General features: G+C 38.4%; 1 protein-coding gene across 2 annotated transcripts; it reads left to right on the forward strand.

Moving 5' to 3' along the window:
* The first annotated feature begins 1976 nt into the window (after window positions 1–1976).
* PCGF6 (polycomb group ring finger 6) lies at window positions 1977–23463 on the forward strand. Of its 2 annotated transcripts, none has more exons than XM_060768317.2 (10): window positions 1977–2405; window positions 4020–4119; window positions 5667–5763; window positions 6399–6454; window positions 8395–8454; window positions 10917–11025; window positions 16189–16216; window positions 17851–17949; window positions 19174–19260; window positions 21866–23463. In XM_060768317.2, the coding sequence occupies exons 1-10, from the start codon at window positions 1992–1994 to the stop codon at window positions 21917–21919; spliced, it is 1104 nt and encodes a 367-aa protein (XP_060624300.2). In that variant the 5' UTR covers window positions 1977–1991; the 3' UTR covers window positions 21920–23463. The 2 variants fall into 2 exon arrangements, with proteins under 2 accessions (XP_060624300.2, XP_060624301.2); XM_060768318.2 differs by having other exon boundaries at window positions 10920–11025.
* Window positions 23464–24891: the final 1428 nt, after the last annotated feature.

The raw sequence follows: 24891 nt of genomic DNA on the forward strand, positions 1-24891 counted from the left end.
ATCAAGGCAGAAAATCCTACCATATCTGGTTTCAGCTGGGTTATCTGAGTCCACAATCAGATAATGTGGGGTTTTCTGCCTTGATATTCTGGGATATAGGGCTGTGTGGAAGGGCCCTGAGTCGACACTGCAATATACTCCAGTCCAAAGCAGATACTGTGCAGACCCCCTTCCACACAGCGGAATAAAATCCCACATTATCCGCTTTGAACTGGAATAGATGGCAGTGTGCTCAGATTACCCAGTTCAAAGCAGATATTGTGGGATTTTCTGCTTTGATATTCTGGGTTGTATGGCTGTCTGGAAGGCCCCAAGGCAAGGAGACTTTGGGCCCTTCCACACAGCCCAGAATATCAAGGCAGAATAACTCACTATTTATTTATTTATTTATTTCCGGTATTTCTACCTCGTCTCTTCTTTACCCCCAAAGGGGGACTCAGGATGGCTTACACTTGGCAACGATACGATGCTGCTACATAACAATTACAATAATATAACCACAATTAAATACATAAAGCAATAATTAAAAACAGTACATAAAGCATTAATTAAAAACTATAAAAACAGTATCATCAGCCATATTGCCATTCCAGTCAATGTCCAACTACAGTGCTATTTATGTCTGGTGTCCGAAAGCCTGGTCCCAAAACCACTATTTTAATTTCTTCCTGAAAGCCAGGAGGGATGAAGCCGATCTTATCTCATTTGGGAGTGCGTTCCACTGGCGGGGGGCCACAGCCGAGGAGGCCCTGTGTGTCATCCTCGCCAAACGCATTTGCGATGTTGACAGGAGCGAGAGCAGGGCCTCCCCGGATTATTTTTTTTTGTCGTGTCAGGAGCAACCTGAGAAACTGCAAGTTGCTCCTGTTGTGAGAGAATTGGCCGTCTGCAAGGACGTTGCCCAGGGGACGCCCAGATGATTTGATGTTTTTTTGGATGATCTTAGATTATGAGGTGGGACATAGAGGCAGATGTGTTTGGACAAGTAAGCTGCTTTGAACTAGAACAGGGGTCCTCAAAATTTTAAACAGAGGGCCAGGTCACGGTTCCTCAAACTGTTAGAGGGCTGGATTATAATTCCCATGCACACTGCACATATCTTATTTGTAGTGAAAAAACACTTTAAAACAATATAATAATTAAAATGAATAACAATTTTAACAAATATAAACTTATTAGTATTTCAATGGGAAGTATGGGCCTGCTTTTGGCTGATGAGATAGGTTTGTTGTTGTTGTTGTTGTTGTGTGATTTCAAGTTGTTTCAGACTTAGGTTGACCCTGAGTGAGGGCTGGGTAAATGACCTTGGAGGGCGTTAGTTTGAGGACCCCTGAACTACAATATCTGAGACCCTTTATGGGAAACCGAGTATGGTTGTAGGTATCTACAGGAGAGACAGGCCCCTTCCAAGCAGCTGAATAAAATCCCACACTATCTGCTTTGAACTGGGATATATGGCAGTGTGGACACGAAACAATGGCTTCAAACTACAAGAGAGGAGATTCCATCTGAACATGAAGAAGAACTTCCTGAGTGAGAGCCGTTCAGCAGTGGAACTCTCTGCCCCGGAGTGTGGTGGAGGTTCCTTCTTTGGAAGCTTTTAAACAGAGGCTGGATGGCCATCTGTCAGAGGTGATTTGAATGCAACATTCCTGCTTCTTGGCAGGGGGTTGGACTGGATGGCCCATGAGGTCTCTTCCAACTCTTTGATTCTATGATTCTATGACTCAGGCCCCTTCAGCCTACACATATAACCCAGAATATCAAGGCAGAAAATCCCACAATATCTGATCTGGGTTATCCAAGTCCACACTGCCATATATCTCAGTTCAAAGCAGATAGTGTGGGATTTTATTCAGCTGTGTGGAAGGGGCCTGTCTCTCCTGTAGATACCTAAAACCATACTCGGTTTCCCAGAAGACTTGGCGCGAACGAGTATGCAAACGAGGCAGGTGTCCTAGAAGCCCGCGCGCCAAACCGGCTCCGTGCGCATGCGCCCTGAGTTCTTGGTCACGTTCGGCAATATTCTGGAGGCTGAGGGGAGAAGATTGAGTTTCTCTGCCTCTTTCTTGACGGCGTCTCTGTGGCTCGAGGCGGCCTGGCTGTTTGTTTTCCTCAGAGGAGCTGCAATGAGCCAAAGCCCCGGCGCTGAGGGAGCTGGCGACGGCCTGGGAGGCGAGGATGTAGCAGGCAAAGCTCTGGAAGGCCCTGGTTGCTCCAAGGCGAGATCCCGCTTCGAAGGGGGAAGCCTCTCAGAGTCCAGCGGGGAAGGAAACGAAGACATGGAGGAAGAGGAGGAGGAAGAGGAGGAGGAAGGAGAAGAAGAAGAGATGGAGGAAGGAGGGGGCCCGGAACAAGGTCCCTTTGGGGCTTTGGGGATAGAAGACGAAGCCAATGCGGATGAGGTAATACAGAGAGGGCGAGGTAAAACCCTCTCCACACCGCCCATGTCATGCAGTTTGGCACCACTTTAGCTGCCACTTTAGCTGTGAAAGTGGCATTCGTAACCTTTTGGAAAATGGCATTTAGTGTATAACGTTTTGAAAAAACACCTTTTGGAACCACTCTGTAGGCAGAGAAGGTTAAAGACCTTGCGAAACTACAACTCATGATTTTGTAGCATTGAGCCATGAAAGTGGTATTCATAACCTTTTGGAAAATGGCATTTACTGTATAACATTTTGGAAAAACACCTTTTGGAAGCACTCTGTAAGCAGAGAAGGTTAAAGACCTTGCGAATCTACAACTCTCGTGATTCTGTAGCATTGAGCCAAGAAAGTGGTATTCATAACCTTTTGGAAAATTGCATTTATTGTATAACATTTTAGAAAAACATCTTTTGGAAGCACTCTGTAGGCAGAGTAGGTTAAAGACCTTGTGAAACTACAACTCTCATGATTTTGTAGCATTGAGCCGTGAAAATGGTATGATAACCTTTTGGAAAATGGCATTTACTGTATAACATTTTGGAAAAACACCTTTTGGAGATAGTAACTTTTTTAGACCTTTCACAAAAACCCAATAATAATAATAATAATAATAATAATAATAATGGTTAGAGAATTTTTGAATTTGAATTTAATGATTTTAAGTTTTCATCCTTGCACAGATTTGGCTTTCTCTCAGTACCCCTTATGGCAAGTTTAAAAAACTGCTTTGACTTCCTTGGGGAATGGGTGTTGTGGTTTTAAAATGTAATGATTTAGTTTCCCCTGGAAATGTGTGCACCTTTTGCTATATTTCTTTGTAATGCCACATGTATCTTGAACGTCCCAGGCAGAACAAATCTTGTGTATTTAAATATATTTATATACTAGCATTCAGTTACATGGTTGTCAAAGTGGTGCACAGTATATTGAAATAAAGCAAGGTACAAACAGATATCTTTAATCTGTGCCTAACAAAGACTGAAATTCTAAAAAGCAGACCTTGATTTGGCAGTTTTTAATAAGGGAGTCAATTTTATTATGCCTTTGTATATAGTGGGACTTCAGCATTCACAGATTTTTGTATCCATAGCGAGCCCTGGAACTAAACCCCAGTGGATATTGAGGACCCTCTGTAGCAATAGTAGCATAAAAATCAGCATTTTGAGTCTTGTCTGTTTGAAGTTCTCTATAGCTTCCAAGATGACAATTGTCGATAATGGGCATTGTCTAATTGTATAGATTTGTCAATTCGGTCCCAGCAAATAAGGTGTCTCTCTTCAGAACAATACTTTTCATCATATGAGGTGAAAGAATTCAGTGTGTACAATATTTCTCTTCAAATACACAGGTTCCTTGACCCGTGAAATGACTGAGCCTTCTCTTGCACTTGCTTATTGAGGCAGCCAGGAATCACACTACTCTTACATCTTTACACCCTTTCTTTCCAAAGTGGGTTTGAAATCCTGTTGTTGAAGAGAGAGCTTTATAAGATGAAAATGTTAAATTTGCACATATGGAGTATGTTAATCTTTTGATATACTTTCAGTGAATTTAATTTTTTTTCTGACATGTTTTTATTTGCATTCACAGCGCATGATAAACCTCTCTGAAATGACACCATATATCATGTGTTCCATCTGCAAGGGGTACTTTATAGATGCCACAACCATCACAGAGTGCCTTCATACATGTATGTAGTCGTACTGATTTCTTCTTCAAAAGAAACTTAGTTTTTCATATACAGAAATATTAGTTCTGGAATGCTGGAACAACTGCAGTAATCCATCTGGGTTTTCAGTGAAGTTTCTTGTGTTCTTTCCTCTTCTCCTTCATTTTTCATTCTTTTCAGTTCTGAGATTAAATTTTGGAGAAGCACCTTTTCTTAAAATGTATTATCTCAACTGAACAACTACCTGTTGGGGAGACTTACCTGGAGTTCCTGCGTTTGACAGGGGGTTGAACATGATGACTAATTGAACCTTTTTCAGCTCTGATATTATGTGATTGTTGTAACTTCCTTTAGTGTTCTGCCTCTCATATAATGAAATAACTATCATACTTCCAACTTTTGGTGCTTGACTTCTGCCACATGACAATTCAAGCCTAGAGCATGTTTTCCATCCCCAAATCCATGAACTTACGTTTTGGTGCTGGTACCTGAAGTGCATAATTATGATATTGCTCAATTGCCAGTCAGCCCTTTATGTTTGCACATTTGACCTTTGCAAATTATATTTAAAATGTTCTCTCTAGGAATCTCTAAGCCCTCCAGTGCAACTCTTATAGTCCGCATCCACCAGATGTTGACTATAGAGTCATGCTGGAGAACCTAGAAGTTCCAAGAGAGAACACTTCTAGGTATCCCTAGATAGTCCAGTGTGATTCTGTGGTCACCCATTGGCAGAAGTTTACCATAGAGTCATACTGGAGGATCTAGAGATTCCTAGAGAAGGTGTTCTCTAAGGTTAAGAAATGTAATTTATTTATTTTTTAAATGTGGTTTTTCCATTTTTGCTCGTGTTTTGGCCCTTAACTGTAGTGAATGTGGAGGCTGGCGGATTTTATATCATGCCTTGTCAGAAAAGGAATACCAAGTATAAACTTCTCAGATGCAGCAGCTGGGGGAGTAAGATAGGGTAACTTTATTTCATTACATTATTGTATGCATCGCTAAACCCATCTTTGTAAGCCACCAGGCTAGATGTCTCCAGTACAGTCCCCACATCTGCGGGGGGGGGGGGGGGGGTACATTCCCAGACTTCATGTGGATATGCAAAACTCCAGATCATACCAAGCCATATTAAAGGATTTCTGGCCCAAAGAATGTCATAGAATTACACTGGGGATCTAGAAAGTGCTTGAGAGGGTATATTTTGTCAGACATAGATAAATAAACTACAGACACCAGTCTCCTGGATATGGGGAGCGAGGCGGTATCATGCTGTATTTTAGCAAAACTATTGCCTTTTCACTTTGTTTATTTTGCAAATCACCTGCATTTTAGCCAACTCTTAGTAACGTGCTGCATCATACGAGTAGAACAAACAACTCAGCATCTGTATACTTGCCTACAGTTCCCTGTCTCAGGCACAGAAGAATTGTTTAGCTGCATGTGCTCCCTTTTTAAAATCAGTTTTATCCTTATTTATTTATGCAATGCTTTTGACACGAAATAATAAATATGTGGTAATTGTTACTTATTACTAGGCATGTAATTGTAACTTTGTTTTTTTACAGTTTGTAAAAGCTGCATAGTTAGACATTTTTACTACAGTAACAGATGTCCAAAATGCAACATTGTTGTACATCAGACGCAACCTCTTTATAATATCAGGTAAGAATCTTAAATGGTTTTTGTTCTACACTGTGCTTGTTGTGTTGTTTGCGGGGAAAGTATAATTGAAAACTTTTTGCTGTCCCATAGAAAAACTTCATCAGCCTGCAGAAAATTATTAATTTCCTTTACTATTCAGAAAAGAAAGAAAATCTGCATATCCCCAAAAGCTGCCTTTTCCTTGATTTTTTTTCCATTTGTTGTCTGTTTCTGTTTCTCACTCAGTATACCAATACAGTGTTTGAAAGATAATAGTGAATTTGCTTTTGTGAATTATGGCTATTGGGCTATTACCCATTATGCATCTAATTCAATTTGACACCACTTTAATTGTCATGGCTCTGTGGTGTGGAATCAGGGGAGTTGTAGTTTTACAAGGTCTTTAGCCTTCTCTGACAAAAAGTGCTTGCTGTGCTTCACCAAGCTACAATTCCTAGGATTTCATATCATTGAGCATTTAAATTGATGTCAAACTGCATTAATTCTGTAGTGTAGCTGCATTAATTCCTTAGCTCTCTTGAAAAATTCTCTGTGAAGGACAGAATAATTTTTGTGCTGCTCTATAATTATAGATTTAAAGTGTTTGTGTCTAATATATTTAAATTTAATAAATATCTTCATATCTATTCCTATAGGCTGGATCGACAGTTGCAAGATATAGTATATAAATTAGTTCTCAACTTGGAAAAAAGTAAGTCTTGCATTTTTATCTTGCTGGTGTGAATAAAAAATAAAAGCAGGCTTAAATAGAGAGTACAGGGAGTGTCAAGTATTTTTATTGTGAGTAATATTTCCAAATCATCTAGTTTTGTATTTTTATTATTAGAATTCTCTCTGTCTTCTGTGAGTATCAATTTCTGCAGTAAAACAGACTCATTTATAAATTTATTTTATTTATACCTCACCTTTTTCCCTGTGGGGACTTTAAAGTGAAATATAAACTGTGATACAATTTTAATACAATTTTTAATGAATAGTATTGTATTAGTTTTGTGCTCACTGTTTACTGCTGTATAGATTTAGGTTCAAATACAGTTAAAATATAATAAATACAATTCAGACTCCATTTAAAATGCACAATCTCCCCCAGAATCCCACCCACAACCTCCTCAGCAGTGTGTTCTAAGCATTTCCCCCCAAAGGTCTGCTGCACAAAAAGGTCCTGATCTCTCTTGAGAGGGAGTTCCACAGTCTAGGAGCAGCCATCAAAAAAAGCCTTCTCTCTTGTTCCCAGGTTACTATACATACATTTCTTAAAGAGACACTACAGTCTTCACATTGTTTTACTGCAGCACTTCTAAACAATTCCATTTGAATTCTTGTTATAAGTAATTCTTGTTATGAGTCACCTGAGGGCTGAGAAAAGCGGTATAGAAATAAAGTAAATAATAAATAAATAACACAAAAAGTGCTCAAATAAATAAATTGCCAAACTTACATATTTTTTTTCACCTCCCTTTTATCTGGTGTCAACATTTTCCCACTGAAATTAATTAATTTATTTATTTATGCGCTTGTATACCGCTAATATCTCAGCCTAAGTCGGCGACTCATTGCGGTTTACAACACTTAAAAAACAGTATTCAGTTTAAAAGCATTGATTTAAACATGTAAGTATGGGCAGTCCCCAAGTTAACAAACATCCGACTTACAAATGACTCATAGGTAAGAACGGAAGTGAGACAACAGGAAGTGAGAGAAATCAACCTCTAGGAAGGGAAATTCACTGCTGAATGAGATAGCATGCGGAAAAGGGGTCTCAACTGAAGCTTTTTCACCAATCCTTGTTTCCACAACAAAACAATTTTTCAAAATCCAATTATCACAGGGACATAAAGTGAAGTGAAATTTTTTGAACGGGGAGCAGACAGCAAAACAAACACCAGGCGTTAACCCCTATGCTATCTAAAGATAGATAGACAGACAGACAGATCTTTCCAACAATTTAGTAGCCACAGCTTCCATCGTCCACATAGTCTTGGTTTTTTGTATCCCTAATTGCTTCCTTTCTTCAAGTCAGTTGGAACATTGCAAATGGCAAATCACATCCCATCTTAAAAATGATTGAAGACCTATTCATTAGTAATTTTGGGCCTTTTTCTTTTTGAATTCTTTTACAGATATTATTATTTGTGCTTACAGTCTGCACACAGTTTTGCCTAGCATAATCAACACCTGTGCAATAAAACCAGTAAAATTTATACATGTCAAAAGCATGTTTTGCAAATTAGGCTTTCTGGTGTTAAACAATTGTGTGTTTCAAGCCAAGAGACAGCATTAAAACACAAGGAAACAGAAAAAGATTGTAGAGGAGAGGCAACTTTTGAAATGGAGTCAAGGCTCACTTTTGAAATATAGATATACAGAATTGTCACAGTAAGTTATATTTCTTAGGTCTTAAAATGCATTGGTCATTTCCAAACTAGGGTTCCATATATCTTTTACCATTTTCAAGCTTTGCTTTCTTGTTTCATGGTCTTTAATGATCACTTAACTGTATAAATGTATGAAAACTCCTACTGGTTTTGGGGATTGCAATTGTCAATATGAATATCAAAAAGATCACTAAAGTTTCTATACATTGTATTGTCACTGTTCAACAAAACAAAAATAATCCATTGCATATTTTAGGAGAGAAAAAGCAAATGCATGATTTCTACAGAGAGAGAGGCCTAGAAATTCCAAAACCTGGTAAGTTTATAAATATCTTGGCTGTTTTCTACTGATGAATGATGTAGTTGTGTTTTCTGACTGTGGTTTGTCCAGCGCCCTAGGGATGTTTACTAGCAGGGTACAATCCTGATATGTACTCTTTGATGGACAAGGTAGTTACTGTGGCCATTACAAGAACTGTTGGTGATTGGCTGTGAGAATAATTGCTTGTTGAACTATATTATGGGATTTTGTTTGTGTTTTGTCAATTTACTTCTTCATATACTCCAGCAAAGTGATATTTAAACCATAACTTTTGAAGCATAGTTGTGAAGTTGGGATGGAGTGGCATAGGATTCAGAAAGATGCATATTATGACATCATGTACACTGATGTCCATGAAATCTCAAGCTAAAATAGATCAGTTAGTCTAAAGGTGCTGCTAGATTTCACTTTCATTTTCCCCTTTTCCTTATCCTTTCTTTAGTCAGTTATCTTATTCTCTAGTCTAGCAGTTCTCAGAATGTGCTCCACGGAGCTCTTGGGGCTTCTCAAGGCACACTGAGAGGCTTTGAGCTACTCTTCTCCTCACTTCCCAGAACCCTGCCCCCGTAACGCCAGATCACTCAGTACCAGGCACTCCCCCTCCCCGCAGCTGGACTCCAAAGAGAAGCCACCTTCCCCCAACATCACAGAGTTCCTGGCAGGGCACCTCCCTTCGCCCTCCTGCCCTTGCACCTCTGGCCACCCTCTGCACTTTGCCTAGCATCCTGTGATGGAGCTGCTCCATCAGCCACATGTGCATTAGGGCCTCTTCCACATGAGATGTGAGGCAAAGGGCTGGTGAGTCGGAGCTGGGAGAGCGAAGGGAAGAAGGCCCCACACCAAAGAGTATGATGCATGGGTGGCAGGGAGGGGGACAGCACTTCCTAAAGGCCAGGGGTACGCAAGGCCCCCCTGCAGAGTCAGGATCCTGGCAGAAGGTGGTTGTGCTGGATAACCTCTTGGGGTATCTTCCCACTCTAGGATTCTATGATATAAATTTTTAACACAGGTTCGTTGGCCATCTGTCGGGAGGGATCAGACCATGTTTTTTCCTGCCTGGTAGAAAAGGGATGCTTTGATTGTGTTCTTCTTGCATGACAAAAGAGGGCTGGACTGGATGGCATCTGTGGTTTCTGCTAGTGCAGCTGCTGTTGTTACAAAGGCCAGATAAACAACTGTTGGGGGTGCTTTGATTGTATTTTCCTGCATGGGAGAAGGGGATTGGACTGGATGGCCTCAGGGGGTTTCTAATGAAATACTGTTAAGTTTGTATTGGTTAAAATTGTTCTTCATTTTAAATATTGTATTTTATTTTTTGGCTGTGTGAGTTAGTTCACACAAACAATCTCCATCGTTCTGCCAGTGGCCCAGCTCATGCCTGATATATATATATTATATATAATATAATATATATACATTTCTTGGGGCTCCACGAGAAACACTTGCTCCAAAAAGTGCTCCATGACTAAAAAGGTTTGAGAACCCCTGCTCTAGTCTGTACTTATAAATAAGATATGCTAGTATTAAGGGCCAAATGTCATTATAATTAAAGTCATTAGATCAGATATTGTCCCTTGCTTGTTACCCTTTCTTGCATCTTTATGATAATATCCAAAACTTGCCCAAACTCATGGCAGTGGTGAATATCAGTCCCAAGAGTATGGCTTGACTTTCTAGCCAGTCGTGATTTGTAATTATTAATATTTATATGTAAGTGCCAAGATTTGTGTAGTGCTTGCTTTAACATTTATCATAATATGAGACACATAACAGCAACAACAACAACAACTTTTCATTTCTTACCTACCTCTCCCCCATGGCTTGAGGCAGGTCACAGCACAGTAAATACAACAAATACTATTACATTTCACACATCGTTTCATAAAAGATACATACATTTTATAGCATTTCTATAAAATGCACATTAATCTCACAGGACAGAGACCAAAACACAGGACATAAGTGTAAAAGGCATGCTTTCTACTGGCTGGGTAGACCTGTCAGAAGATAGAGGTTTTTAGATGGTTTTTAATTTCCAACAGCTTATCTAGCTGTCAGAGCTCTTTCAGCAGGTCATTCCGCAGTCTGGAGTACATGCCCTCCAGAGGACCTAAGCGTTGGGGGCCGATTGTATGAGAGAAGGCGACCCTGTAGGCAACCTGGACCCAAACTATGTAGGGCTTTAAAGGACAAGACCAAGACCTTGTACTTTGCCCAGAAACTAATTGGCAGGCAGTGGAGTGACTTTAGGATAGGTGTAATATGCTCACTCCTAGATATTCTTTGACAACAGTTCTAATGATTTTGGCCCTTTTGAATTCGTAAGAGTGCATCTAAGCATTACTGAACTATAAAAAAGTTTATTCAGCTTGTGATTTAAGGTTTTATTCTATTGTAGATGGAAAATTCTACCGTGCTGCTTTGGTATTTTATAGTTTCATCCTTTTCTACTTTAGCAGTACCACTACCAATTGCTGCAGGCAGAGGAAGACCCCGCAAAGTTCTGGGGTCAGTGTTCCGAATTCCCCCAGAACTTGACACATCACTACTCCTAGAATTCATTGGGTAAGTAAAACATAAATCCACCCCACCCCCCCCACCCCCCACCCCGCCATTTTTCCAAACTGTAACATTTGAAAATTGGCTAGAAGAGAAAAGGACAGTACCAAAAAGTGGTCTTTGGGTACATAATAATTTTAGATGAGGAAATCCCAATGTATAGAAACCATACCTCTCTTTAACTGCTTCCTTAACCAAAGATAGATTTTTCTTGTATTTCTGATCTCTTTTCTTTTCTCTGAAAATTTTGTCAACAAATAACATTACTATTGTGTTGTCGAAGGTTTTCATGGCTGGAATCACTAGGTTGCTGTAAATTTTTGGCCATGTATGGCCATGTTCCAGTAGTAGTCTCTCCTGACATTTCACCTGCATCTATGGCAGGCATCTTCAGAGGTCTGTTGGAAATCCAGCAACCCAACATTGCTATTTTTATAAAACCACATTCATATTATAATATGCTACACTTCAAAAGGAGCTTACGGAGAAATGATTTTCACTGTGGTCGGTGTGATTACTTCCAGCAAAATATGCACCAGATTGCAGACTAAGTTAACATGCTTGGGGTCCATACCATTATTTAATATAAGAAGAGAAAGTGATCAGAGTCTTAACTAATGTGATGTCAAGATTTTTTTTATTTAACCTGCATTTTGAACCACTAGGGGGCAGTGACAGCTAGTAATTTTAGAATAGCAGTGTGGTATAATGTCTGAACATGTGAATTTTCAAAATGAAACTAACTGCGAACTAAGTAAAATATAATTGTGTTGTATTTTTTATAATCTTAACAAACCAATATTAAACCATTGAAAACATTATTTTAGATGAGATGGAAGAAGTTAGCTAAATACCCTAAAAGCACAAATCCCATCTGATCTTGTAAGCCAAGCAGGTTCAGTCTTGATCAATACATGGATAGGAACCACAAACAAACACTGGGTACTGTAAGCTATATTCCAGTAGGATGAAGGGAGAATCAAGAGAGTGGTCATCAGCAGGCCCAGAAGTCGTGAAGCAAATTAATAGTCCAAAGAAACAAAGCCAGCAAGAAGCAATAGTCATACATCATAGGCAGTCCCAAGAATATTGCCAGTCATCAAGACGGGATGGCTGAGAATAACAAAACAGCCAGGGATTTATAGGCTTCTGTCTCAAGACGCCAGGTGTCCAGTTAGTCAGTTAACAGCCACTGGAACTATTGCAATCTCTCATTGCTTTTTTGCTGGTCAGTGTCTGCAACCTCCTGTTGGGGTTAGGCTGCCCTGTGCTTCAGCCATTAGCTCATTGGACTTAGAGAGACCATTGTCATCATGAGGCATAGATTCTTAAGAATTTGCCTCCTTCTCTGTGTCTGAATCTTCCAACTACAGGGTATGGGCTATGACGGCCTTAAGCAGACAGACCACATGAAGGCATGTATCAACCAAATTACAAAACTGCTCCCATTTTGAAAATCTTTGTTTTAAACATTTGATACTCTGAAAGAGTATTAGTGGTATATAAAAAATGCTGGAATAGGCAGGCATGTAATTCCTTTAACATTTGCTTACTTTGTATCTTGTGGTATTATAGTTTCATATGGCTGGCCCAAGAATTATATAGAAAAAAGTTACAAAATCAACTTTGTGTTCTTTTTTTCCTTTTTTAAAAAAACTAACCTGTCAGTCAGACAGGTTATTGTGAGATGTACTCATCTGCCTTTTTCAGAAAAAAAATCAGTGATTTTATTCTGATGAAGGTATTCATCTCTCCCTTCATACTAATTATCCCATGGTGCTTGAATCAATTTGGTAAAAAGCTAACAAAATAATGAAACAAAAGCTGCTAAACTGAATCCAGTGTTTGTCTTATTTGAAATAAAAGTGAATTAATTTAGTCATAGCTAACTTGATTTTTTAAATATTCTGTAAGACTGTGTGTGTGTGTGTGTGTCTAATGTATCTACTTTATATGTGTATGGATGCAAACCATTGTGTTTTCAACAGAAAAAGATAATTTATACTTTTGTTACCTTTGTATAAGTCTAAGGAATTCCATGCTTATCTTTTTAAAATATATTTAAAGTCATTTATAATATTTCTGTAGGAATAACTTTTAAAATTGTAAGCCCTTAGGAATGATTTTATAATTAACTGTTTTGAAATAATCCAAATTATATCTTTTAGCAGTTAAGTCTTTCCAGTGGTACTGAAAAGACATAAGAGTAACTAATTTGGGAATAGAAAGTAGAATTGTCTGAGAAAATAACCTTTTTGTCCATCTTTTACATGTGTATATAGATAAAGCAATAGAGCTAAAACGTTTTGAAAGATAAAATTCTTGTCTGTACATTTGGGTCTCTTTATCAGGAAAAAGGAAGCTAATGTTCTGGAATACAATTTTAAAGTTGATTGCATTTATGATTGTTCCACTCGACTCTCAGTCTTGCACGTATGCAGTCTGCCTTTCAGAGACTTTTGGGAGCTAAATATAGCAATTCAGGTCTGCAAGGCTTTAAACTACATGTGTAGCTCTGCTAAAATCAAACTGACTGTTTTTTCCTAATATAGAATGTTGCAAACCAAAGCTAATGTTGTCAGATTATATTAACACTATAATGATGTTGTTTGTTCCTGTGTCAATGCAAAAGCTGCTGCTTACATATTTAAGAGATATTTCCATGTACAATTGGAATACACTGGTCTGGTTTGGACATATCTCAGATCGAAAAGCAGAGATATGTACAAGCTTTCTGTCTGAATATTCTATCCTCGCATCAACCATAGGATTCATCCAAGTAGTGTTCAGTTTATCATAGTTTCCTTTCCCTCTGTATTAAGAAGCTACAGGGATCAGAAATAAATTAACAGGATCAAAACAAGCCAAGGTCTTTAAATTGATTTTAAATCACTTTAAAGACCTTGGCTTGTTTTGATCCTGTTACCCACAGCTTTCTGATTCATAAATATTGTGACATTTTATTTAATTGAAAGCATTTTGGGTTAATGGTATTTTACCAGGAAGGAAAGTATGGTAAGAAAATGAAGTATAACACATAAGATTTTTGTGTAACTGTTTAAGGAGCCAAAATATGTACATCTAAGTTGGTCCACTTTTTAATAACACTTATTCAACATACACTAATTTAAAATTAGGCTGAAAAATGTGGTATAAAAATAAAGTAAATAAATAAAATGTACAATAAATACGTGATTTGCATGAAGTTTTTGATCCAAATCTTGAAAGATAATATGAATATAATAATGACACCATGCTACATTATTTGCTTTCAACTGAGACAGTAGGATTTTGAAGCAGTGTTGAAATGGTGTGATGTGTTTTTTTAAATTATGTTGAAATCAGATGACATGAAGATGGTGGTAATTAATTGCCTTCTACATCTTTACAAGGCGAACTTGTCCCTTCCGTGGCAGATCCTTCTTGGGGCATGGGGGGGCGGGGTATTATGCAACCCAGGAGAGGCTAGGACACATTACATTATATGAGTAAAGGAATTTATTATTTGACGCAGCCTGCAATTTCTTCTTTGCCTCATCTATGAGAACTTTCTCTGAGCATTAGCTTTTACAGACCTTTCCTACCAAATTCCTCTTGCTCTTTCTACCTTCTTCACTTCAGCATCCTACTTTTTTCACCAGTAAAAAAAATTAGAAATGTCTGTCTTTTTTCTCCTTTTTCATTTTTCTTTTCCCCCAAGGGTGCACGTTAAGGAACAAAGTGAGAATTCTGTGAAAGCAAAAATCTCACTCAAAGTAGCAAAATTGAAGCCCAACAGTTCACCTTCTTCATTGCAGCTACAGCTTTGCACTCCCTTACCATCAAGTTCGTTGGGTCAGAGACTACCATCACAGCATTGCCCACAATTGATGGGCAAAGTGAAGTCTTAATTATTCACATTGAGCCCCTCAAGATGCAAAGTCTGACTTAGATATCATTGCCCACAGTCTAGATTTGTCATGTAGTGTTGCAGAAAGGTTCAGCAAAGCAGAAACAAGTAACCAAAGAAGATGCATCCTTTTTTTGTGTGTCAGAAGCGACTTGAGAAACTGCAAGTCGCTTCTGGTGTGAGACAATTGGCCATCTTCAGAGACCTTGCCCAGGGGACACCCGGATGTGTTGCCATCCTGTGGGAGGCTTCTCTCATGTCCCTATATGGGAAGCTGGAACTGACAGATGGGAGCTCACCCCGCTGCTTGGATTCGAACTGCTAACCTTTCGGTCAGCAGTCCTGCCGGGACAAGGTTTAACCCATTATGCCACCCGGGGCTCCACATCCTTGGTGTTTACAGTCTTTGTGACTCCACAAACCCTCCCTTCCAATAGATTGCCAAAATGCAAACCACCTGTGAGCCTTCTTCCTCTTAGCCCCTTAGAATTATAGACTTGGAAGAGATCCAGTCCGACCTCCTGTCATACAGGAATGCAGTCCAGTCCAACCTCCTGTCATGAAAGAATACAGCACTTGCAACAGATTGCCATTCTGCATCTGTTTAAAAATCTCCAGAGAAGGAGGCTCCATCACACTCTGAGGCAGCTGTTACCATCAGGAAGTTCTTCTTAATGTTTAGGTGGAATAAATTCAGTGTCTTTATCAATGCTACCACGTGAACTTGTTCACAATTGTGGAATTTGGCAGTTGGATTCTGAAGTCAGTTGCTTCCACTCAATAAGTCATTAGCCATGGATCCATCCTTAATCTTGATATTCCAGGGAAAGATACATTGGTACTTACAAGGCTTCCTTTTAAGGAGACCCAGATGAGACTCCACCCTTGAGGAGGACGATTGGAATCCTGCATACATTTTCACACCTTTGGGCATTATTGCATTTGTTTTTACATGCATTGGGTGGGGGGTCCCTTGCATCTACTTCTCTCCCTTTCTGTTCCACGCTATCTTCCTATTTCCAACTAGAATAATTCCTCAAAAGATGGTTGCTGTGCTCAAAGTAGAGGTGGAGGCAAAGAGCATTTTCTATCTTAAACATAACATCAAATGACCTTGCCTTTTCTGAGCAGTAACTAGAATACAGCCTCTCGTGGATCTCCCCAAAGGGACATTTATAGTAGGTGATATATACTGGCATTTTGTTGATTTAGTAGCTAAGAGATGCAAATACAAATGCAATGTAAGACATATTGATTGCATCTATTCATTTCTCTTTCAGAGGTAATGATCTCTCTGGGACCTTTAAGGTAAATATGTTATAAAACTTTTATCTTCCTGTATTTCATTTTGATAAAAATCATAATTAAATGTTGCATTGTTAGAAAAAGTGATTCTGTCCTGAAGTAAACTCTGTTTGTAAATCTATTGTTTACTGGAGAGCAGGAAAGGTTTTTAAAAACAGGGATGTAATTTTTTAGTCTGCATGACCAAGCAATGAAGCACAGTGGGGATTGTTAGTACTGAATAACCAGAGTGTTTGTCTGGTTATGTGTAAATTGTCCACATATTAAACTGCCCACAAAGTCTCACAAGCACAACTAAAAATAAGATTGTTTTTAAAGTTTGAAAGCAAGTTTGGAAATGTATATGAATGCTTGTGAAATCCAATGTGAAACAGAGATTAGAATCACAGTCTTAGGAACTCAGGTATAATTGGTATCACTTTTGGGTCTGATCCTTTAATATGGTCTGGTTGCAAATCCCATCTTTGTTTGCCTCCCCAGTCCTGAAAAAAATCTGCTGCATATAATTTGGACTGCAGCTGCCATTAATCCTAACTAGGAAAAGGTGAGAGACACTTAGAATGAAGTTCAGTGGTATATGGAGGATGCTACAATGCCTTCCTTAGCTGTTTGTACAGAAATATAATGTATACTTTTGAACAGATACTTAGATTTTCAAAAAATCTGCTCACTTTGCATTACATTAACACTAAATTATGCCCTAAAAACAAACTAGAAATGATAAAAGGAATGGCCACAGGTATTCTATTGTCTCTGGTAGTTTAAAATGGCATACTGCTAGGACCACAGCTCTTTAGTCTTTCATTCCCTATCTTTATCCCCTTACCTCCTTTTAGCATTCCGATTCCAATATAATTCACCTGTCACATTGCTTTGATTACATTATGTTGCAGCCTATATTCCTATGCTAGTTTTCTATCTGTTCTCAGATTCAACACAAAGCTGTTTGTTGTACCTTTCAAATCTCTCTGTGATCTTGCAGAAGCCTACTCAGGATCCATCTGTAATTTTCTTACTTTTCCCTTTAGTGTTGCCTGTGCTGCCCATTTAAGGTTGTAAGCATCGCAGGGCAGGGATTTTCCCTCTTGTATTTTGGTGTAAGGAGCCCCCGGCGGCGTAATTGGGTTAAACTCTTGCGCCAACAGGAATGCTGACGAAAGCTTGGCGGTTTGAATCCGAGGAGCAGGGTGAGCTCCCGTCTATCAGCTCCAGCTTCCCATACAGGGATATGAGCAAAGCCTCCCACAGGATGGTAAAACATCTGGGCATCCCCTGAGCAACGCCCTTGTAGATAGCCAATTGTCTCACACCAAAAGCAACTTGCAGGTTCTCAAGGCGCTCCTGACATAAACAAAATTGGTGTATGCACAATGCACATTGATGGCAATAACACTACAAAAGAACAAAGTGATCTTCATTAATTAAGAGAATTAACAATAATGGCACAACCCATTAACCATTTGATTTCATTCTTGAGTTTGTCAAAAACAAATAATTAAGTGTTCAGTTAGACTTACTGATTTCAGTCATAATAATGTGTGGACTTGGAATAGACTGTGCAATAGATCTTGATTAGAATTTCTTGTAATATTGAGCAGAAACCTTACAGTTTGAGTTTTGCTGCCTCCTTCTTGCAGCCCCTCGAAAAGAAGTTTATACGTGTTTCAGGAGATGCAACAGTTGGCCATGTAAAGAAATTCCTCTGCAGAAAGATGGATCTTGATCCTGGCTGTCAGGTATGCAGTGGGATGGGATAACTCTGTCATACTTTACCCACACCATGTGCTAAAATCCTTTTTGTAATAGCAAGAAATTATGTTATTCATGTGATGCTTTTCAGAAGGCCAAATTTGGAAAAGCTAAGTTTGTTACATCAAAATTTACATAGTCAAATAACAAAAAGCTAAATTCCCATGAGATCAAGAGCCATTGGCTCTTTTATTTACATTAAATAATATAATAATAATAAAACTTGATTTGTATACCGCTCTATCTCCCCAAGGTGACTCAGGGTGGTTTCCAGTATAGGGCAAAGCATTCAGTTACCAACGCAAAATCATACAAAATAACCATTATAAAAACATAAACATAATACTATTAAAAACAACCTCATACATTTTCAGTATTATTCCATCAGGATTCAAACTACCAATGAGCCTGGACAGCTATGAGAGGGCTGGGCCAGGGCTAGTGCAACAAAGTAACTTGGGGACGGGGAAGTGGATAAAGTGCAGAGCAGGGTCCTAGCTGATGGCCGAGGTAGAGCCTGATCATTTTCAAAGGCCATTTTCATCAGCTAGTGATGAAGGGGCCATCTATAAAATGGTTAATTCCAGTCACCAGCCTGCAAAGCAATGTGACAAATCTCTTTCCTTACTTTACACTGGAAAGTGCTGCTACATTCCCTCTTTCTTTCTTTCTTTCTTTCTTTCTTTCCCTCCTCCTCCCTTCTTTGTTTTATGTTTCTATAATGAGAATCAGTGGAGAAAAGGATTGGCAAAGACAACAGAATTCACTACTTTAGATGTGCTGAACCAATTTATAGAAGTGTTACTTTGTGAGCTGCCTGTCTAAAAACACATACTGTTTGAAAATGGTCTTCAGGGAAATAATTGGGAACAGCGTTGTTTTAAAGTGTCTTCTAGTAATATGGTTATGATTAAGCCGAATATAGTATCTCATTTCCAATAAATGCACAATGAGGATAAAGAATAAATAGAGCTTGGGTTGACTTATTAGGATAAAAAGTAGGTTCACCAGGTCTTGCTAATTCTTGCTAACTGGGTACACATTTCTGTTTTGAAGAGGTCTTTTTCCAAATGCACAAATTGTTTTTTTATTTTATTTTAAAGAGCAGTTTTAAGGATATGAACAATTTTAGAAAGGGAGAATCTAAAAATTCCAGTTTCTTACATATGAAGAGAATGGCCTTTTTATGCATTCTGAAATTTTATTTCTAGGTAGACATAATATGTGGTGATCACCTGTTAGAAAACTACCAGACTCTAAGGGAAATCCAACAAGCTCTAGGAGAGAGTGCAGTCCAGGTAAGTTAGTAGTAAAGTTAAGAGGGACAAGGAGATTTGAAAAGGTCTTCTGTCATTTGGCTTAGAGTAGGCAATCTTTTTTGTCGCCAAGAGTCATGTGGCAAGAGTTGCATGAACGTACATCCACAGCTTTCTCCCCTTCCCTTCATGTATGTCCTTTTCCCCAGATTATTCTCGCTATATGTGTTAAGTGGTAGCATGGATCAAGTTCTACTTGTATAACAGCACTATTATCCTTCCCTCAGCCTACTACTACCCAGCATAGCATATATTTCCGATTCAACCTTATGATTTCTTTAATGCGTAAATTACCTCTAAGAGCATCTTACTTTAAAAATAAATTGTTAAGAAGTAACATTTATATCAGGATTTCACATGTTTATGCTTGATTGCTTTCAGTAAAAGCTGTTTGTTTCAGCCAGATCGTGTAAGTGTTTTAATTCACAGGTATAGTAAATTGAGGGGGAGTTATGTCAAATGTGTCCTATTTCAGGCATTCTTGCATACAGCACTTTGAAATGTGCTACTGCATTGTAGAATCAGCTGAGTTGAGCAAACAATTCACACCATCTGGTTTAACTGCCCTAACTACATGCTAAGACAAGGGTGAGGAATTGATGAATCTCACATCAGAATTGACAGTGCTGATTGTGTACTTTGCATTGCGAAAGTACTATTTACCTAGGAGCTACTGGATAGTTTCCTGTACTCCTACACCCAGCTTTATTGCATTTCTATTTGTTTGCATATATTGTTTTTATCTTTACTTTCCCTCATTATAGGGATTCACTAAACAGATGGCATCTGGGTCTTGGATGTTTATGGAAAAAGCGGGGACTCTGGGTCCCTTTCTAAACTGCTATAAAAATCCAGATTACCCTCTTTGAACCAGATTATATGGCAATGTAGACTATCATAATCCAGTTCAAAGCAGATAATGTGGATTATCTGCTTTGATAATTTGAATTACATGGCAGTGTAGAAGGGGCCTGGGTCCCCTTGGCCTAGTCTGTGACCAACCTCCCAAGGTGAAATACTTAGCCTCAGTCCCAAAGTCTCAGCCTTTTTGCTCCTCTCTGTGTGCCTTGAGGCACCTGCAAGATTTATAATCTCTTTCTTGGAAGCATCTCAAAGCTTTCCTCATTGGGCAGCTATCATTCGTGATCTCTTTTGCTCTTATGTGATGCTGACCCAGTTAATGCAACTTAAAACCAACACATCATTAACACTTGGTTCACCTGATGGGGAGACTGTACCCCTCAGCGTGATGCGCAGATAATGGGAGACCCCAAATCTCAGCTGGTCTGGGAAAAGCTGGAGGCTGGAACAACACTGACTGTGATTTCATCCTGTAATCTAGGAAAGAAAAGAGTTAAAACATACATGCAACAGAACAGTACTACAGGTTAGCAATATTGTTAATTAGCAAACATGTAGGAAATATATTTCCATATCTTCCCATCAGTCCTCTGTATGATAAGTTCTCTGCCTTGGTGTTGGGACATCCAGATAAATGATGAATATCAAAATCAAAGTTTGGGAGGGATAAGCTCTGCCAGAGAAATTTCTTGTTAGTTTCTTGGACACTGTGGAGCCATTGAAGGACAGCATGATAATTCTGGAGAGTGAAGTAGCATTCCCAGACGTACAGATGGTCTCAACTTGTGATGGCACATACACGATGATGTAGCATTCCTTCCCTGGTATGGATCAATTGGTCTCCCTCATAATAGTAGCTTTTTGCTGAGGAGCATAACAAATGCAAGCAGCAGTGCTTCTGTTAGCTGTGACCACAATGAATGGCTTGTCAAAGTCAAGCATCATCAGCACTGGGTCTGACATAAGAGCCTGTTCCGGTGACTGGAATGCTTCTTGACACTCAGCTGCCCACTTCACTGCCTCGGGCTTCTGAACCTGTCAGATCTGTTAAGAGATGCGGCATTTTGCTGTTGCCAACATTCTTTGTTTCATTTAACTCAAGCATTTTGTTTCAGAAAAAGATACCTTTCTTTTTGTCCTGGGAGTTAAAGCGGAAGTTTGTTCTTCAGAAAGGAATTGACATTTTCCCATTTTCCAAAACTGCATCAGTCTTGATCCATTTCAGTACTTGCCTGAAAAAAAGCTGCACTGAATATATAGTGCAAATCAGTAAAAATCCAAGGTTTTTATGGTACAAATACGGCCCTTTCCACACAGCTAAATAAAATCCCACATTATCTGCTTTTAACTGGGATATATGGCAGTGTGCACTGAGATATCCCAGTTCAAAGCAGATATTGTGGGCTTTTCTGCCTTGATATTCCAGGTTATACAGTTGTGTGGAAGGGCCCTTAATAGGCATATACGATTGTGTATCACTATCTACTATTAGTATTTCATGTGATTAGCTAAGGGAGATGCTGGTTGTACATTTTGATACAGTTTCTTCTTAAACGTGTTATTGCATTTTACAAAATAAGTAAATAATTGAAACAATACAACATATTAGTTTGTTCAGGTATTTTACCACCACTACTAACATGGATTGTGCTAATTGGGGAAACTACAAATAAGCTTCATACTCAGGTGAATTGTTTGTAAATATAATTTCCCTTTTCCCCCCTAGGATGGTTTACTTGTGCTTCACTACGGTCTGATTTGCAGAGATTCCACATTTTAAAGGGACTCTTAAATATCAATTAAAGCAGTCTGAATGAAGAAGCATCCTTAATCTGAAGGAAAGCCTGGAGAAAGCCATTTTATTGGAAGAAATCAAAGAAATGCTTTGCTGTTTGCTCTGCACAGTAAAGTAGCATGTGACTTAAATCCAGGAGGAAAAAGAAATGCTGTGCCTGTGCGTACAGCTATGAATACTTCAGTGCTCTTGTGTTTTCAATCATGCAGGAAGCTCAGGGAGAAGGAACTCTTTCAAGTTATCAATTTTAAATGCTGTTTTGTTTCTTTCATCATTTATAACATACTTTCAGGACTTGAGTTGGAAACTAATATTTATCTAAAAGACCCTAACAATACAGTTCTGGGATATTCTCAGGGATTATGTATTGCTGGAAAAGATAAGTAAAGTATTGGGGAATGATTGTATACTAGCTGTCTTGTCTTAGAAATAGTAGAGGCCGTCTTTCAAATACATCTCGCGGACCAGATGGAACATAACCATCTTTTTTTAAAAATAGAAACTTTCTATCTCATTTTTGTGAGAAATAGAATTCAAATATGCAATATCCTGTCAAATTAATTAAATTGTGCAGAAGTATTTGAAGAAATGATAACTATTCAACAGATGTTAACTATACAACGGATTGACATTGTTGTTTACCCAGTGATAACCAATTGTTCTTTAGCCAGTGTCAAAGTGACGACGTCTTCTGTGGTTTCTTCAGAAGCTATTAAGCTCCTGATTATATTCTTATTGAAGTCAGTAGTCAGGTTTTATTCGAATTGACTCCCATCAGATAACATTGTGTGTTTAGATGATTTCACAGTTTTTCCTCAGTACCCTTCTTCTTTCCATACTCTTCATTCTGAGAGTCTTCAAAATGCTTGCACTTACTCCTCACAAGCTCTGCCATCTTCCCTTCTTATCAATATTCAGCAACACTCTTCTTATTTATTCCAGTAACTGACATTTTGGATCCTTGGTGTCTCCTTATAGAATCCAGAATCACCTTAAATTATATACGTTTCAGGCAATGTCTGGTGCTCCCTCTCCCATAGTGACACTGGGTATGTAAACAGCAAAGTTGTGCTAGTCCCAAGTTACAACACAGTGAGGGAATTAGTTGTTAGCATTTTCTAGAACAGAGGCATAGCAGTGACCTTATTGCAGGGATTTTATAGAACTTTTGATATAAATAGCTTAATTAGTTATCACAGACAGCAATTTTGAGTCTTATTCTTTTTAATTGCTAGGCAAAAATACATTTTGTGATACAACTTCTGTTTACTGTCAGAAATTTTTCTGACCTTCAAATCCTTCAGTGTACAATTGTTTTTCTGTGGTTTTAAGGACACTCAAATTGCACATTTATAGTTTCCGAAATGCTTTTAAACTATACTATTTGCTTGTGAAACGAATTTTATAAAATCAATTGCAACAATGCATTTTTATCTGTGTGGATATTTGTAAATATTTATGTATTTTATATTCAAAACCAGAGCTTTTTCAGGATTTCTATCAAAGTAATAAACAGAAGGGAAATGAAATTCTTTTTTCGGTGTTTTTGTATCCTAAGAGATTAAGGGTCGTGATTAAGGTCTTTTTTAAACAAATAAAGAAATGAAAAGTGGCAAAAAGTGCAGCAAGACAAAAGAAAGTTGAGATAAGGATAGTAAAAAAAGAAGAGTGATTTGAGAATCTTATTTAAAATGTTTAAAAGTAGAAATATATCAAAATCCTTATTTATGAGATTATAATTCTTCAGAAACAAATACAAAAGCAAACAACACATTCAGAAACAAAACTACGTTTAGAGATTTCCCAGCAACATTGCTAAACAAAGACATGCCAGAATTACTGAAGGGGAATAGAGAGATTGCAGAGAAGTAAAATAATTTGTGCAGATTGTCATTCAGTGAAAGAAATGGTTCCTATCCAACGTTTCTGAGCAAACATAGCAGTTACAGGGTAAGAGGATAATATTGGGAGCCGCAGTGGTGCAATGGGTTAAACCCTTGTGGCGGCTGGATTACTGATCTGAAGGTTAGGTTGCTGACCTAAAAGTAACTGGTTTGAATCTGTGAGATGCGGTGAACTCCCGTCTGTCCGCTCTAGCTTGCAGGGACATGAGAGAAGCCTCCCACAGGATGGTAAAACATCCAGACATTCCCTGAGCAACATCTCTGTAGATGGCCTATTCCCTGACACCTAAAGAGACTTGCAGTATGTTCTCAAGTCACTTCTAACACATTAAAAAATTGTCTTACGAATTTGTAACAGAGTAAGATACAAAGAAGGAAGATAAGAATGAATTGAGGAGTATTATAAAAAGAGCATGTCCACATTTTTAAAGCAGAAATTAGTCTTGAAGACCTGTATTCAGGTTGTTGATATTTAATTTTTGTGTTAAGAACTTGAGTTGTCTGAGGTGGGGCAAACACTTCCATCATTTGCAAGCTGGCAATTTAGTTGGCATACAGAAGTCACAGCATATTTAAGTATACTTCTTAGTATAGTATCCAGATGATTAAATCGATCTGGCCTGCAATTACTGACTGAAACATTTCTTGATCTGAACAGGTGAGCATCACGTAAGTATTGAAATAAGTTTAATGTTTTTAAATGGTATCACCTTGCTAGCCTGAAGAAACCCAGTTTCATCTGATTTCAGAAGCACAATAAGTTCTAGTTAATTGTTGGATGGGAGACCAGGAGGTTCTACATAGGAAAGAACCACGTCTGAAACTCATAGAACAGTTGCTACTGATCAAAGCTGACCGTGCTGGGCTATATGGGCCCATGATCTGTCTCAGTATAAGGACACATATTCCCATGATTTGCTACAGCACTCTTATGCTCTTTTTCAAATTCCATTGCTTGTTCCCCAAACTTGTTTCCAAAAAATTAATACTGCATTTCAGAAACGTACATGAGGTCTTTTACAAGCATTATTCACTTAAGAAGATGCAGTTATT

Source organism: Anolis sagrei, chromosome 3 (assembly GCF_037176765.1).
Source record: "Anolis sagrei isolate rAnoSag1 chromosome 3, rAnoSag1.mat, whole genome shotgun sequence".
In the NCBI taxonomy this organism is placed as follows: Eukaryota; Metazoa; Chordata; class Lepidosauria; order Squamata; family Dactyloidae; genus Anolis; species Anolis sagrei.